The sequence below is a fragment of the Ranitomeya imitator genome, chromosome 3 (genome assembly GCF_032444005.1).
Source record: "Ranitomeya imitator isolate aRanImi1 chromosome 3, aRanImi1.pri, whole genome shotgun sequence".
Classification (NCBI taxonomy): Eukaryota; Metazoa; Chordata; class Amphibia; order Anura; family Dendrobatidae; genus Ranitomeya; species Ranitomeya imitator.
This window is the reverse complement of record NC_091284.1, coordinates 674,289,850-674,304,057: the sequence shown is the minus strand read 5'-3', so window position 1 is coordinate 674,304,057 and position 14,208 is coordinate 674,289,850. Positions and strand designations below refer to the sequence as shown.

Here is a 14,208-nt window from a genome sequence, read left to right as displayed (position 1 = left end):
GAACCTAATAATTGTATGATACAATATTGTTCTGCTCCAGGAAGACATGCAGGCCTCTCTTGAACCCCTCGACTGAGTTCGCCATCACCACCTCCTCAGGCAAGCAATTCCAGATTCTCACTGCCCTAACACTAAAGAATCCTCTTCTATGTTGGTAGCAAAACCTTCTCTCCTCCAGACGCAAAGAATGCCCCCTTGTGCCCGTCACCTTCCTTGGTATAAACAGATCCTCAGCGAGATATTTGTATTGTCCCCTTATATACTTATACATGGTTATTAGATCGCCCCTCAGTCGTCTTTTTTCTAGACTAAATAATCCTAATTTCGCTAATCTATCTGGGTATTGTAGTTCTCCCATCCCCTTTATTAATTTTGTTGCCCTCCTTTGTACTCTCTCTAGTTCCATTATATCCTTCCTGAGCACCAGTGCCCAAAACTGGACACAGTACTCCATGTGCGGTCTAACTAGGGATTTGTACAGAGGCAGTATAATGCTCTCATGTGTATCCAGACCTCTTAATGCACCCCATGATCCTGTTTGCCTTGGCAGCTGCTGCCTGGCACTGGCTGCTCCGGGTAAGTTTATCATTAACTAGGATCCCCAAGTCCTTCTCCCTGTCAGATTTACCCAGTGGTTTCCCATTCAGTGTGTAATGGTGATATTGATTCCTTCTTCCCATGTGTATAACCTTACATTTATCATTGTTAAACCTCATCTGCCACCTTTCAGCCCAAGTTTCCACCTTATCCAGATCCATCTGTAGCAGAATACTATCTTCTCTTGTATTAACTGCTTTACATAGTTTTGTATCATCTGCAAATATTGATATTTTACTGTGTAAACCTTCTACCAGATCATTAATGAATATGTTGAAGAGAACAGGTCCCAATACTGACCCCTGCGGTACCCCACTGGTCACAGCGACCCAGTTAGAGACTATACCATTTATAACCACCCTCTTCTTTCTATCACTAAGCCAGTTACTAACCCATTTACACACATTTTCCCCCAGACCAAGCATTCTCATTTTGTGTACCAACCTCTTGTGCGGCACGGTATCAAACGCTTTGGAAAAATCAAGATATACCACGTCCAATGACTCACCGTGGTACAGCCTATAGCTTACCTCTTCATAAAAGCTGATTAGATTGGTTTGACAGGAGCGATTTCTCATAAACCCATGCTGATATGGAGTTAAACAGTTATTCTCATTGAGATAATCCAGAACAACATCCTTCAGAAACCCTTCAAATATTTTACCAACAATAGAGGTTAGACTTACTGGCCTATAATTTCCAGGTTCACTTTTAGAGCCCTTTTTGAATATTGGCACATTTGCTATGCGCCAGTCCTGCGGAACAGACCCCGTCGCTATAGAATCCCTAAAAATAAGAAATAATGGTTTATCTATTACATTACTTCGTTCTCTTAGTACTTGTGCGGGTGTATGCCATCCGGACCCGGAGATTTATCTATTTTAATCTTATTTAGCCGGTTTCGCACCTCTTCTTGGGTTAGAATGGTGACCCTTAATATAGGGTTTTCATTGTTTCTTGGGATTTCACCTAGCATTTCATTTTCCACCGTGGAGAAGAAGGTGTTTAATATGTTAGCTTTTTCCTCGTCATCTACAACCATTCTTTCCTCACTATTTTTTAAGGGGCCTACATTTTCAGTTTTTATTCTTTTACTATTGATATAGTTGAAGAACAGTTTGGGATTACCGTATATACTCGAGTATAAGCCGAGATTTTCAGCCCAAATTTTTGGGCTGAAAGTGCCCCTCTCGGCTTATACTCAAGTCAAGGTGGGTGGCAGGGTCTGCGGGTGAGGGCGCTGAGGCATACTTACCTGCTTCCAGCGATCCTGACGCTCCCCGCCTGTACCACGGTCTTCGGTGCTGCACTTCTTCCACTGTTCAGCGGTCACGTGGGACCGCTGATTAGAGAAATGAATATGCGGCTCCACCTCCCATAGGGGTGGAGCCGCATAGTCATTTCTCTAATCAGCGGTAACGTTGACCGCTGAGAGCAAGAAGCTGCGGCACCGAAGACAGCTGTGCGGGAGAAGGAGCCGGACGCCGGGACCAGGTAAGTATCGCATATTTACCTGTCCCCGTTCCAGGCGCTGCTCCATCTTCCCGGCGTCTATCCACTCTGACTGTGCAGGTCAGAGGGTGCGATGACGCATATAGTGTGCGCGGCGCCCTCTGCCTGATCAGTCAGTGCGGAGAGACGCCGGGACCGGATGCTGGGAGCTGCAAGCAAGAGAGGTAAGTATGGCAGTTTTTTTTTTTTTTTTTTTTTTACTGCAGCAGCGGCACAGATTTATGTGGAGCATCTATGGGGAAATATGAACGGTGCAGAGCACTATATGGCACAGCTATGGGGAAATAATGATCTATTTTTATTTTTGAAATTCACCGGTAAATGCTGCATTTCCACCCTAGGCTTATACTCGAGTCAATAAGTTTTCCCAGTTTTTTGTGGCAAAATTAGGGGGGTCGGCTTATACTCGGGTCGGCTTATACTCGAGTATATACGGTAGTTTTACTCTCCTTAGCAATGTGCTTCTCTGTTTCCTTTTTGGCAGCTTTAATTAGTTTTTTAGATAAAGTATTTTTCTCCCTATAGTTTTTTAGAGCTTCAATGGTGCCATCCTGCTTTAATAGTGCAAATGCTTTCTTTTTACTGTTAATTGCCTGTCTTACTTCTTTGTTTAGCCACATTGGGTTTTTCCTATTTCTAGTCCTTTTATTCCCACAAGGTATAAACCGCTTACAGTGCCTATTTAGGATGTTCTTAAACATTTTCCATTTATTATCTGTATTCTTATTTCTGAGGGTATTGTCCCAGTCTACCACATTAAGGGCATCTCTAAGCTGGTCAAACTTTGCCTTCCTAAAGTTCAGTGTTTTTGTGACTCCCTGACAAGTCCCCCTAGTGAAAGACAGGTGAAACTGTACAATATTGTGGTCGCTATTTCCTAGATGCCCGACCACCTGCAGATTTGTTATTCTGTCAGGTCTATTAGATAGTATTAGGTCTAAAAGTGCTGCTCCTCTGGTTGGATTCTGCACCAATTGTGAAAGATAATTTTTCTTGGTTATTAGCAGAAACCTGTTGCCTTTATGGGTTTCACAGGTTTCTGTTTCCCAGTTAATATCCGGGTAGTTAAAGTCCCCTATAACCAGGACCTCATTATGGGTTGCAGCTTCATCTATCTGCTTTAGAAGTAGACTTTCCATGGTTTCTGTTATATTTGGGGGTTTGTAACAGACCCCAATGAGAATTTTGTTACCATTTTTCCCTCCATGAATTTCGACCCATATGGACTCGACATCCTCATTCCCTTCGCTAATATCCTCCCTTAAAGTGGACTTTAGACAAGACTTTACATAGAGACAAACCCCTCCTCTCCGATTTTTACGATCCTTTCTAAACAGACTGTAAACCTGTAAGTTAACTACCCAGTCATGGCTTTCATCTAACCATGTCTCGGTTATTCCCACTATGTCAACGTTACCTGTAGATATTTCTGCTTCTAGTTCTTCCATCTTGTTTGTCAGGCTTCTGCGAGCATGCAGTTTAGAGGATTTTGTTTTGTTTTAATCTCCTCGCTGTGGATGGTTTTAGAAATGTTCTTACCTCCCTTCTGAGTATGTTTTCCTGGTTCTTCTTTGTTCGAGTCTAATGTTTTTCTTCCTGTCCCCTCTTCTTCTAGTTTAACGCCCTCCTGATGAGTGTAGCGAGTCTTCTGGCGAATGTGTGTTTCCCAGGTTTGTTGAGGTGTAGTCCATCTCTGGCGAGGAGTCCATCGTACAAGTAATTCACACCGTGGTCCAGGAATCCGAATCCCTGTTGTCTGCACCATCGTCTTAGCCAGTTGTTCGCATCAAGGATCCTGTTCCATCTCCTGGTGCCATGCCAGTCTACTGGAAGGATAGAAGAAAAAACTACCTGTGCATCCAGTTCATTTACTTTCTTCCCCAACTCTTCAAAGTCCTTGTAGATTGTCGGTAGGTCCTTCCTTGCCGTGTCATTGGTGCCAACATGTATCAGAAGAAATTGGTGGACGTCCTTGGAGCTGAAGAGCTTTGGTATCCTATCGGTCACATCCTTGATCATCGCACCTGGAAGGCAGCATACTTCTCTTGCGGTTATGTCCGGTCTGCAGATGGCTGCTTCTGTGCCTCTCAGTAGTGAGTCTCCCACCACCACCACTCTTCGTTGCTTCTTGGCTGTACTTTTTGCTGTCACTTGTTGCTGTGTGCCCTTTTCTTTTTTGCTTGCTGGTATTGCTTTATCCTTAGGTGGTGGTGCACCATCACATCCCTAAAGTAAGTTTTTGTATCTCCGTATTTGTAAGCTAAAGCCACGAGTGCACGTGGCCAAACAATTGCATTTTTCTCAATCAGCCTTTACTGCTGATATCATTATGCTGTGTTTACGCATGGCGGCCATGGTGTTTTTTTTTTATTGCTCCAATTGTCACAAAAATCACATCATTTTTGAAAACTACAGCCAAGGAATGCAGCAATGCCACAGTTAAAGGTGAAAAAAAAAACCAAAAAAAAAAAAACTAAGGGCAACCACAACATGTGAACGCACCCTAGTTAGTGGTGTTAGAGCAGCCAACTGCAACCTAATATATGTGAAGTGTGCAACTGACTGTTGCCATTATATTCCTTGCTTGTCTTGAGGTTACAACACAACTGCCCCCTGCTGGTCAGCATGTTCCTTGCATTTAGTAAAATTTAAGGTGTTCTATGAATAGAAAAGCATCACTTTATGGAGACGTTGACTTGAAATCAGCAGGAAAAAAAAAAAAAAAGAAATACTGCAGAAAAGTCCTTGGCCTTGTCCCCCAAATGCAGAGCGCTATATGAGCAGCATCTACAGGAGAAAAACAGCAGAATTAAAACTTATGACATTTACAAGCTTTAACCTTTCATGACTTTTGCTCTGCATGCACCGCACAAGTACAAAACAGGTGTATGGACCAGGCTCATGGGGTGAGACTGCTCCAAACCCAGGGAAGGAATGGAGGCGAGTTATAGTCAGCACCTGCCTCTAAAAATCAAGGGTGAACTGAAGCTGCACTGAAATTGTTAACCTGTAAAATGCCACTGAATTTTTAACACATCAGCATAAGGGTGCGATATTCCATGAGTCCATTGGCGCACCAGTGACATCACACGGATCGCTATCACAGCCTATGGCTAGACTTTAAAAGGATGCAGTGATTTCTGCTATATGATGTATACACAAAGGACCAGATCGCAGATTCAAGGCCCCTAAGGGGATTAATAAGAACAGTGAAAACATAAAAAAAATAATTAAAGAATTTAAAATGACCACCTTCCCCCTCCCCTGCTAAAACTAAAGATTTGAAAAAAAAAAAAAACCCCACACATGATATCACCGAGTTCAGAGTAGCACGATCGGTAAATGCTGTAAATCGAAGAAAAAAAAAAAAAAAAAAATATGCCAAAGTTACATTTTTTTGGTCGCTGCAATGCCACTAATAAATGCTGTAACAAGTGATCAAAACATCAAATCAATCCAAAAAAATGGTATCAATAAAAAACAGTTTCACCCCACAAAAAAATAAGCTATCACATTGCTCCATCGACCGAAAAATAAAAAAAATGTTATGGGTCTCTGCAAAAAAAGAAAAAAAAAAAAAAAAAAATGAATGTCTATCTGCCATTGTCAAACTTTTTTTTACCACTAAAATAATTTTAAAAAAAACAGAGGCTGTTTGGTATCTCTGTAATTGTACTGACAAGCTGAATCACATTGCAAAGTAATTTTTACCAAAAATGTATGCCGTAAAAATGTCAGAATGGTGTTTCGTATTTTTTTCTCCGTTTTCCAGTACACCATGTGAAAAAATTAATGGAGTCATTCAAAAGTACAACTTGTACAGCAGAAAAAGCCCTCATGTCCAGATTGACAAAAAAAAAACAAAAAACAAAAAAAAAACATTACATCATGGCTCTGGGAAGAAAAAACAAAAACGCAAAAAATAAAATTGGTTGTGTTGCGAAGGGGTTAAGATGTTAAAAAAAAAAAAAAGTGTTAAAAAGAGTTCCAGTTTATAATGAGACACCGTGATAGCATGCATTGGAATAAAAAACCTCACAATATCAATAAATAGTGTTTTATTTACTTTTACATCATACAAAATGAAAAAAATCGGGGGGAAATCATTAAAAACAACTTTAGGGATTCTGAAAAACTCCATGTTACTGTAAAACAGATACAATTAGTAACAAAATCTATCCGTGGCAGTTTTTTTTATCTCAGAGCAAGGTACCTGGCCATGTGATAGGACTTCATCACACGGAGATAACAAGGGCGTGTGATGGATAGACGAATTCCAGCAGCACAAGCAGGAGGCAGAGACTGGGTAATACTACTGTGACCGAGAGGAAAGTGCACAAAATAATCCACAGCACTAATTCTGATGGCAACACACAAAGTATGGATTTAACCGGCACATCCAAGTACAGGCACACAGCACGTGGCGGACCGCTGGTGATACGTAGGAAGGCATTGCTTGCTCAGATGGGAAGGGATGTGCAAGCAGCAGGATGCAGGTAGACAAACTTCCCATGAAGGAGGTCTTCAAGGAATCGGATCTCCAGGAATAATAGGAGTAAAGTGCTAAAAGATAAAAATCAGGATCTCAAATTATTATATTGTGGTCTGAACCTAACTGGGGAAATATGTTAATTTTTTTAGGCCTCGTTCACAAGTTCAGTACTTTACAGTGTTTGCTCCCAATAGTGTATAAATAAATAAACGGTCCTATTCTCATCAAGGAGAGTGGGACAATTATTAATCCATGTGCTGTTTTTTTTATTTGCTATAAATATTTTAGCATTTTCAGTTTCCTATATTACACAAGTCTAATTTATCCGTAAAAATCTATTTTGTTTTTTCCCCCCCTCACACTGTACAGACTTCGGAGTGAAATCGCAGCATGATCTGCACTACATTTGTGCAATCAGATTTTTATTTAAAAATCGGATTACACTTGTCAGAATCCTTTGTAAAGCCAAAACCAGCAGTGGGTGATGAATACAGAAGTGGTGATATGTTTCTATTATACTTTTCCTCTGATTATCCCACTCCTGGTTTTGGCTTATAAATACTGAGGTAAAATACTGATAAAAAATACTGATCGTGTGAATGTGGCCTTAGAGGATCAATCAGCGTTTGCAATACAGATTAGATATATTTTTAAATGGCTCTTAGTATATACAATAGTCTTGTCTGGTCTATGATAAATACATGCAAGCCAGCAGTATAATATTAAAATGAGCATCCTTGAGTCAAGCTACAGAATTAAATCTCTGCCCACCCAACCTGACAGCTGTAGGTTGTACTGAGCAGTGTGAGATCTCCATTCAATGTTTACATCCTGCCTTAGTTCATCGGAGGGGGGGGGGGCACAGAAGACAAGAAGGACATTTTTAAAGAAGGAGGCCAACATGGAAGACAAGGTGGTGGCCAGTGTGGCAGAGATTACAGGAAGAGGCCAGGACGGAGGACATTATTACAGAGGCCCATATATCTGACCAATATGCTGGTGGGAGGCCAGGTCCAAATTGTGCACTGGAGGCCATAGGACTATAGTTACACCACTGGAGATATACTGGCAATCTGCAGGTAAATAGAATTTAAATCATGAGTGGTGACTAACAACTCCCTGCACTGCTCCGATAACTGGAGGTGAGCGGCTGCAGGGAGAATATGACTTTATTCTCTCCCTGCAGCCGCTGCACTATTAAGGCAGCCAGATGTGAAATAAATGCCATTTACCTACAGATTCCAACTATATGGAGGTAAATAGCTTTTATAAGTGTGAACATGTTCCTTTTCAAGCTCTACTAGGTATTTTTTTTTCTCCTTGAGTCTATTGAAACGCTAGTTGTAGTTTTTACAATTTGCTTAGAAAAATCCTGTATAAATGAGGGAATTCACAATTTAATGTATTACACTTACCAGGTCGTCCTGCCTCTCCAGGAAACTGGACACAGGATCAATGCAGTTTCTAAAAGATCTGTCAGCCCCTCGAGATGTATAAAAAGCACATTCTTCATCAAGGCAGGTCTCCCAAAACCTTTGTTTTGCCGACACAGCAGCTTGTATTCTTAATCGTGCAATATTCGGCAAAGAGTAAGAACCTACCGAAGGCAAGAACATCAATTGTTGGTAAACAGACATTCTAAAGGCCCCTTCACATTTAGCGACGCTGCAGCGATACCGACAACGATCCGAATCGCTGCAGCGTCGCTGTTTGGTCGCTGGAGAGCTGTCACACAGACCGCTCTCCAGCGACCAACGATGCCGGTAACCAGGGTAAACATCGGGTAACTAAGCGCAGGGCCGCGCTTAGTAACCCGATGTTTACCCTGGTTACCATGCTAAAAGTAAAAAAAAACAAACACTAGATACTTACCTACCGCTGTCTGTCCTCCAGCGCTGCGCTCTGCTTCTCTGCTCTCCTCCTGTACTGTCTGGGAGCCGGAAAGCAGAGCGGTGACGTCACCGCTCTGCTTTCCGGCTCACAGACCGTACAGGAGGAGTGCAGAGCGCAGCGCTGGAGGACAGACAGCTGTAGGTAAGTATGTAGTGTTTGTTTTTTTTTACTTTTAGCATGGTAACCAGGGTAAACATCGGGTTACTAAGCACGGCCCTGCGCTTAGTTACCCGATGTTTACCCTGGTTACCAGTGAAGACATCGCTGGATCGGTGTCACACACGCCGATCCAGCGATGTCAGCAGGAGTCCAGCGACGAAATAAAGTTCTGGACTTTATTCAGCGACCAACGATCTCCCAGCAGGGGCCTGATCGTTGGTCGCTGTCACACATAACGATTTCATTAACGATATCGTTGCTACGTCACAAATAGCAACGATATCGTTAACAATATCGTTATGTGTGAAGGTACCTTAAGGTGTAAAGTTTATTCTTGTGTAGGATGCCAAGCTGGAGTAGGGAGACTTATAGGCCTTGTAATTCTACCTTTGTGAAGACACTATTTGATAAATTCCAAAGGATGAGCACAGGGCCTCTAATGCCACCTATTGATTTATTAGAATAATACTGCCAATAATGGTCCTTTAAAAAGGGAAATCGGCCAATAGGATCAAGCGTCCCAAGCTGTGTATAAGGGCTTGCAGGTCATTGAAAATTGACTAAAACAATACCTTGATGCTTTTAAGAACTATGGGACGGACACAATTCATGTGAATCTGCCTCCAGAGCGGAGTTTGAAAGGAGGCGTTACACCAGTGCACAACAAGTAGATCAGGAGAGCAGTATGGTTGATCCTACTGACAAGATTCCCTTTAAATGTACTTCCAATAGGTGGCATATGCAACGCTGCTTTCCTCCTTCTCTAAAATGGATACTTGCACAGCATAACAGATCCTAAAGTCTGCAAAGAGATATGTTGTTATCACAATAGGTAATTTCCAAACTTCTATGGGTTCTCTCGGCGCTTGCACTATCCACAAATATCATTGTCGGCACAGGTGATATTTCTGCTAACATTTCCCCTCCCCCATATACTAAGAATATGGTTCCTTTTTCTATGATGCAGAGATAGTGAGGATTGCATGAATCTACAAAACACAGGATTACACATTTGGATAGTGCACAGGTATATCCTGCTACCACTCAGTTTTGTGGTTCTGTTTTCTCTTTTTGGATTTTCCTTATGTTTTATTGTAACCAATTGTGCAAAAGGTATACCCTGGGCATTCTGCCAGTCCCTACATGGACATGAAGGTGTCCAGGGCAATGCTGGGCAGGTTTAGGATGGGATTACTGATTAAAGGGGCTGCCTAACCAACAAGTTATTAGGTTTTCAACTTACGGTAACTTAATTTTCTTTTTTAAAGAGATTGCCCACTACATTTACATTAATGACCTATCCTAAGGATAACATACGAGCACGCCCAGATGCCCGGATAAGACGTTATCTGAGCACATTCACTCATCGCTAGTTGTCACCTTTTCATGGGATAGTTGATAACTTGATAATAAGTAGAGGTCTGACAAGAGTACCACCCTCCAGTCCAGAGAACAGGTCTCTGAAAATGTCTGATCAGAATGGAGATGTGGTCGTGCACGTGTATGGGACTACTGGGAGAAGCTGGATAAGGGCTAGCTTGGGAATCACCATTTGAAACGTAATATCCCAATACATACTACACAATATGTTAATGAAAGCATAATAAGCTTCAAAATGGACACCTTCTCATTTAAAGATTTTTCTGTATTTTCCTGACTATGAAAATTGTAAATTCACACTGAAGGCATCAAAACTATGAATTAACACATGTGGAATTATATACTTAAAGTGTGAAACAACTGAAAATATTTCATATTGTAGGTTCTTCAAAGTAGCCACCTTTTGCTTTGATGACTGCTTTGCACACTCTTGATGAGCTTCAAGAGGTAGTCACCGGAAATGGTCTTCCCAACAAACTTGAAGGAGTTCCCAGAGATGCTCACCCCAAACCACATTGATTGGGTTCAGGTCTGGTGAATGTGGAGGCCAGGCCATCTGGCGTAACACCCCATCACTCCTTCTTGGTCAAATAGCCCTTACACAGCCTGGAGGTGTGTTTTGGGTCATTGTCCTGTTGAAAAATAAATGATGGTCCAACTAAACGCAAACCGGATGGAATAGCATGCCGCTGCAAGATGCTGTGGTAGCCATGCTGGTTCAGTATGCCTTCAATTTTGAATAAATCCCCAGTGTCACCAGCAAAGCACCCCCACACCACCACAGCTCCTCCTCCATGCTTCACAGTGGGAACCAGGCATGTAGAGTCCATCCGTTCACCTTTTCTGCGTCGCACAAAGACACGGTGGTTGGAATCAAATCTCAAATTTGGACTCATCAGACCAAAGCACGGATTTCCACTGGTCTAATGTCCATTCCTTTTGTTCTTTAGCCCAAACAAGTCTCCTCTGCTTGTTGCCTGTCCTTAGCAGTGGTTTCCCATCAGCTATTTTACCATGAAGGCCTGCTGCACAAAGTCTCCGCTTAACAGTTGTTGTAGAGATGTGTCTGCCGCTAGAACTCTGTGTGGCATTGACCTGGTCTCTACTGTGAGTTGCTGTTAACCTGCAATTTCTGAGGCTGGTGACTTGGATAAACTTATCCTCAGAAGCAGAGGTGACTCTTGGTCTTCCTTTCCTGGGGCGGTCCTCATGTGAGCCAGTTTCTTTGTAGCGCTTGATGATTTTTGCCACTGCACTTGGGGACACTTTCAAAGTTTTCCCAATTTTTCGGACTGACTGACCTTCATTTCTAAAAGTAATGATGGCCACTCGTTTTTCTTTACTTCAAAGCTTTTTTCTTGCCATAATACAAATTCTAACAGTCTATTCAGGGTACACCCGTGAAGTGAAAACCATTTCCGGTGACTACCTCTTGAAGCTCATCAAGAGAATGCCAAGAGTGTGCAAAGCAGTCATCAAAGCAAAAGGTGGCTACTTTGAAGAACCTCGAATAAGACATTTTCAGTTGTTTCACACTTTTTTTGTTAAGTATATAATTCCACATGTGTTAATTCATAGTTTTGATGCCTTCAGTGAGAATGTACAATTTTCATAGCCATGAAAATACAGAAAAATCTTTAAATGAGAAGGTGTGTCCAAACTTTTGGTCTGTACTGTACATTGCCTTTGACATTTTTCAATATCTTCCTACATGGGTGTAGGGTTCCCATACCTGTACTCCATAAATGCATCTTACCCAAACTGTTTGATTGCAGCGCTCGTACAACTGGATGGGAGAGAAAAGATAGAGGCAGAGATGTCTTCATAGATGACACCATACTGGGATACTGCACAGGAGGGTCGGCAGTATTGGCGAGCGATAAAAGTGCAGGAGGGTGCATGTTTGCATGTACTGACAAGTCCTGTGACACCCGAGCAGCTACTTCAGAGCCATCACTGTTCTCGGGCAGAGTCGCCTCCTTTCTCTTTTGTGCACTGACTGGCAGGTTTTCAGACCCTTTAAAGCGATCAGATTCTTCAGCCGATTCCTGCTCAGAAAGACAAGTATTTACTTGTTCACTATTATTTTAACCCATTACATACAGCGCTATGTTCAGACTTTGTATAGAGTCATTGACATTATACCATACTTTTATTATGACATTAAAGGGACCGAGAACGACAGTCTCACCGTTTTCTTGTCAGGTTCTCCTGGACATTCACCATCTAAGAACAATCGCACGGCAACTTTATCCTATAGAAAAAGGAAGTGAAGTGAGATTTCAAGCATCACTCCTGACATTTTGTGTCTATAGCAATGGCTGGGCATATATTCTATAACCTGGGGGACATGACAACACACTCATTTGTCTGGCAATAAGACACACCACAGGCCTAAACACAGAATAGTCCAACTGGTTGTACAAAGCCGTCAATTTTATTGGCAAATGTGCTCCATAGCCGCCTGTATTTCTCTACTACTAACATTCTTTAGTACAGTATATGTGGTCCACTGTGTGCTTATCGGACCACCCGCCTGTAATCTCTTAGGATGGATACACCAAGATCGAATTCGTAATTCTACAATGCTCAACGAAAGACATTCTTGTAACTAGATTTGCTTCGCTCCAACATTCAGGGAATGGGGCAAGTTAAATCTTGACTAATACACTTACTATTTTCAGTTCATGTTCACAAAGAGACTCTGAAGGGGATCGCTCATCAGCCCACTTCACTGTTGATCTGGTTGACGACTTCATCAGGAAGTAAAAAAAAAAAATATAGGAAGATTTAACACCTCAGTGACAGAGCCAATTTGCAGCTTAATGGCAAGGAATTTTTTTTACAATTCTGACCACTGTCACTTTATAACTTCTAACTTAACTCTGGAACGGTTTAACGGATCCCGCTGACAGACTAATGCTAGTGGTTAAATTTCTTCAATATTACTTGCGTTTATGAAAAAAAGGAAATATGACGAAAAATTTTTAAGTTTAGCAATTTTCAAACTTCATTTTGATGTCCTTAAATCAGAGAGCTATGTCACAATATAGTTAATACATAACATTTCCCACATGTCTACTTTACACAAGCACAATTCTGAAAACAATTTTTTTTTTTTACAAAATCATTTTTTTTGGGACCATCTCACTTTGAAGTCAATTTGAGGGGTGTACATGACAGAAAATACCCAAAAGTGACAAGATTCTAAAAACTTCAAGCCTCAAAACCACATTCAAGAAGTTTATTAACCCTTTACGTGCTTCACAGGAACTGAAGCAATGTGGAAGAAAAAAAAATTACTTTTTTTTTAAAACAAACATTACTTCAGAACCAATTTTTTTTTTATTGTGTAAGACAGAAAATGAACCACAAAATTTGTTATGCAATTTCTCCTGAATAAGTCAGTACCCCACATGTGGGGGTAAACCACTGTTTGGGCGCATGGCAGAGCTCGGAAGGGAAGGAGCGCCGTTTCACTTTTCAATTCAGAATTGGCTGGAATTGAAATTGGACGCCATGTCGCGTTTGGAGAGCCCCTGATGTGCCTAAACAGTGGAAACCCCCCACAAGTGACACCATTGTGGAAACTAGACCCCTTAAGTAACTTATCTAGATGTGTTGTGAGCACTTTGAACCACCAAGTTTTTTTTACTAAAGTTTACAACGCAGAGCCGTGAAAATAAAAAAATAATTTTTTCCACAAAAAATTATTTTTAGCCCCAAATTTTTATTTTCCCAAGGGTAACAGGAGATATTGGACCCCAAAAGCTGTTGTCCAATTTGTCCTGAGTATGCCAATGCCCCACATGTGGGGAGGACCACTGTTTGGGTGCATGGCAGAGCTCAGAAGGGAGGGAGCACCATTTGACTTTTTGAACGCAAAATTGGCTGGACTCAATGGCGGCGCCATGTCGCGTTTGGAGACCCCCTGAAGTACCTAAACAGTGGAAACCCCCAATTCTAACACCAACCCTAACCCCAACACACCCCTAACCATAACCCTAACCCCAACACACCCCTAATCTTAATCCCAACCCTAACCATAACCCCCAACACACCCCTAACGCTAATCCCAACCATAACCCCAAATACACCCCTAACCCCCAACACATCCCTAACCCCAACTATAACCCTAACCATAACCCTAACCCACCCCTAACCCTAATCCCAAC

General features: G+C 41.8%; 1 protein-coding gene across 2 annotated transcripts in view; it reads right to left on the bottom strand.

The window, feature by feature from the left end:
- Window positions 1-6,150: 6,150 nt before the first annotated feature.
- Window positions 6,151-14,208, bottom strand: part of TROAP (trophinin associated protein) — a 69,640-nt gene continuing 61,582 nt past the window's right edge. For both annotated transcript variants that reach the window (XM_069758360.1, XM_069758359.1), the window contains exons 13-17: window positions 12,709-12,786; window positions 12,225-12,287; window positions 11,790-12,081; window positions 8,017-8,198; window positions 6,151-6,672 (exon numbers count right to left, since the gene is read on the bottom strand). In XM_069758360.1, the coding sequence (XP_069614461.1) occupies window positions 6,634-6,672; window positions 8,017-8,198; window positions 11,790-12,081; window positions 12,225-12,287; window positions 12,709-12,786 (654 nt within the window). In that variant the 3' untranslated portion in view covers window positions 6,151-6,633. The remainder of the gene's footprint in view (window positions 6,673-8,016; window positions 8,199-11,789; window positions 12,082-12,224; window positions 12,288-12,708; window positions 12,787-14,208) is intronic.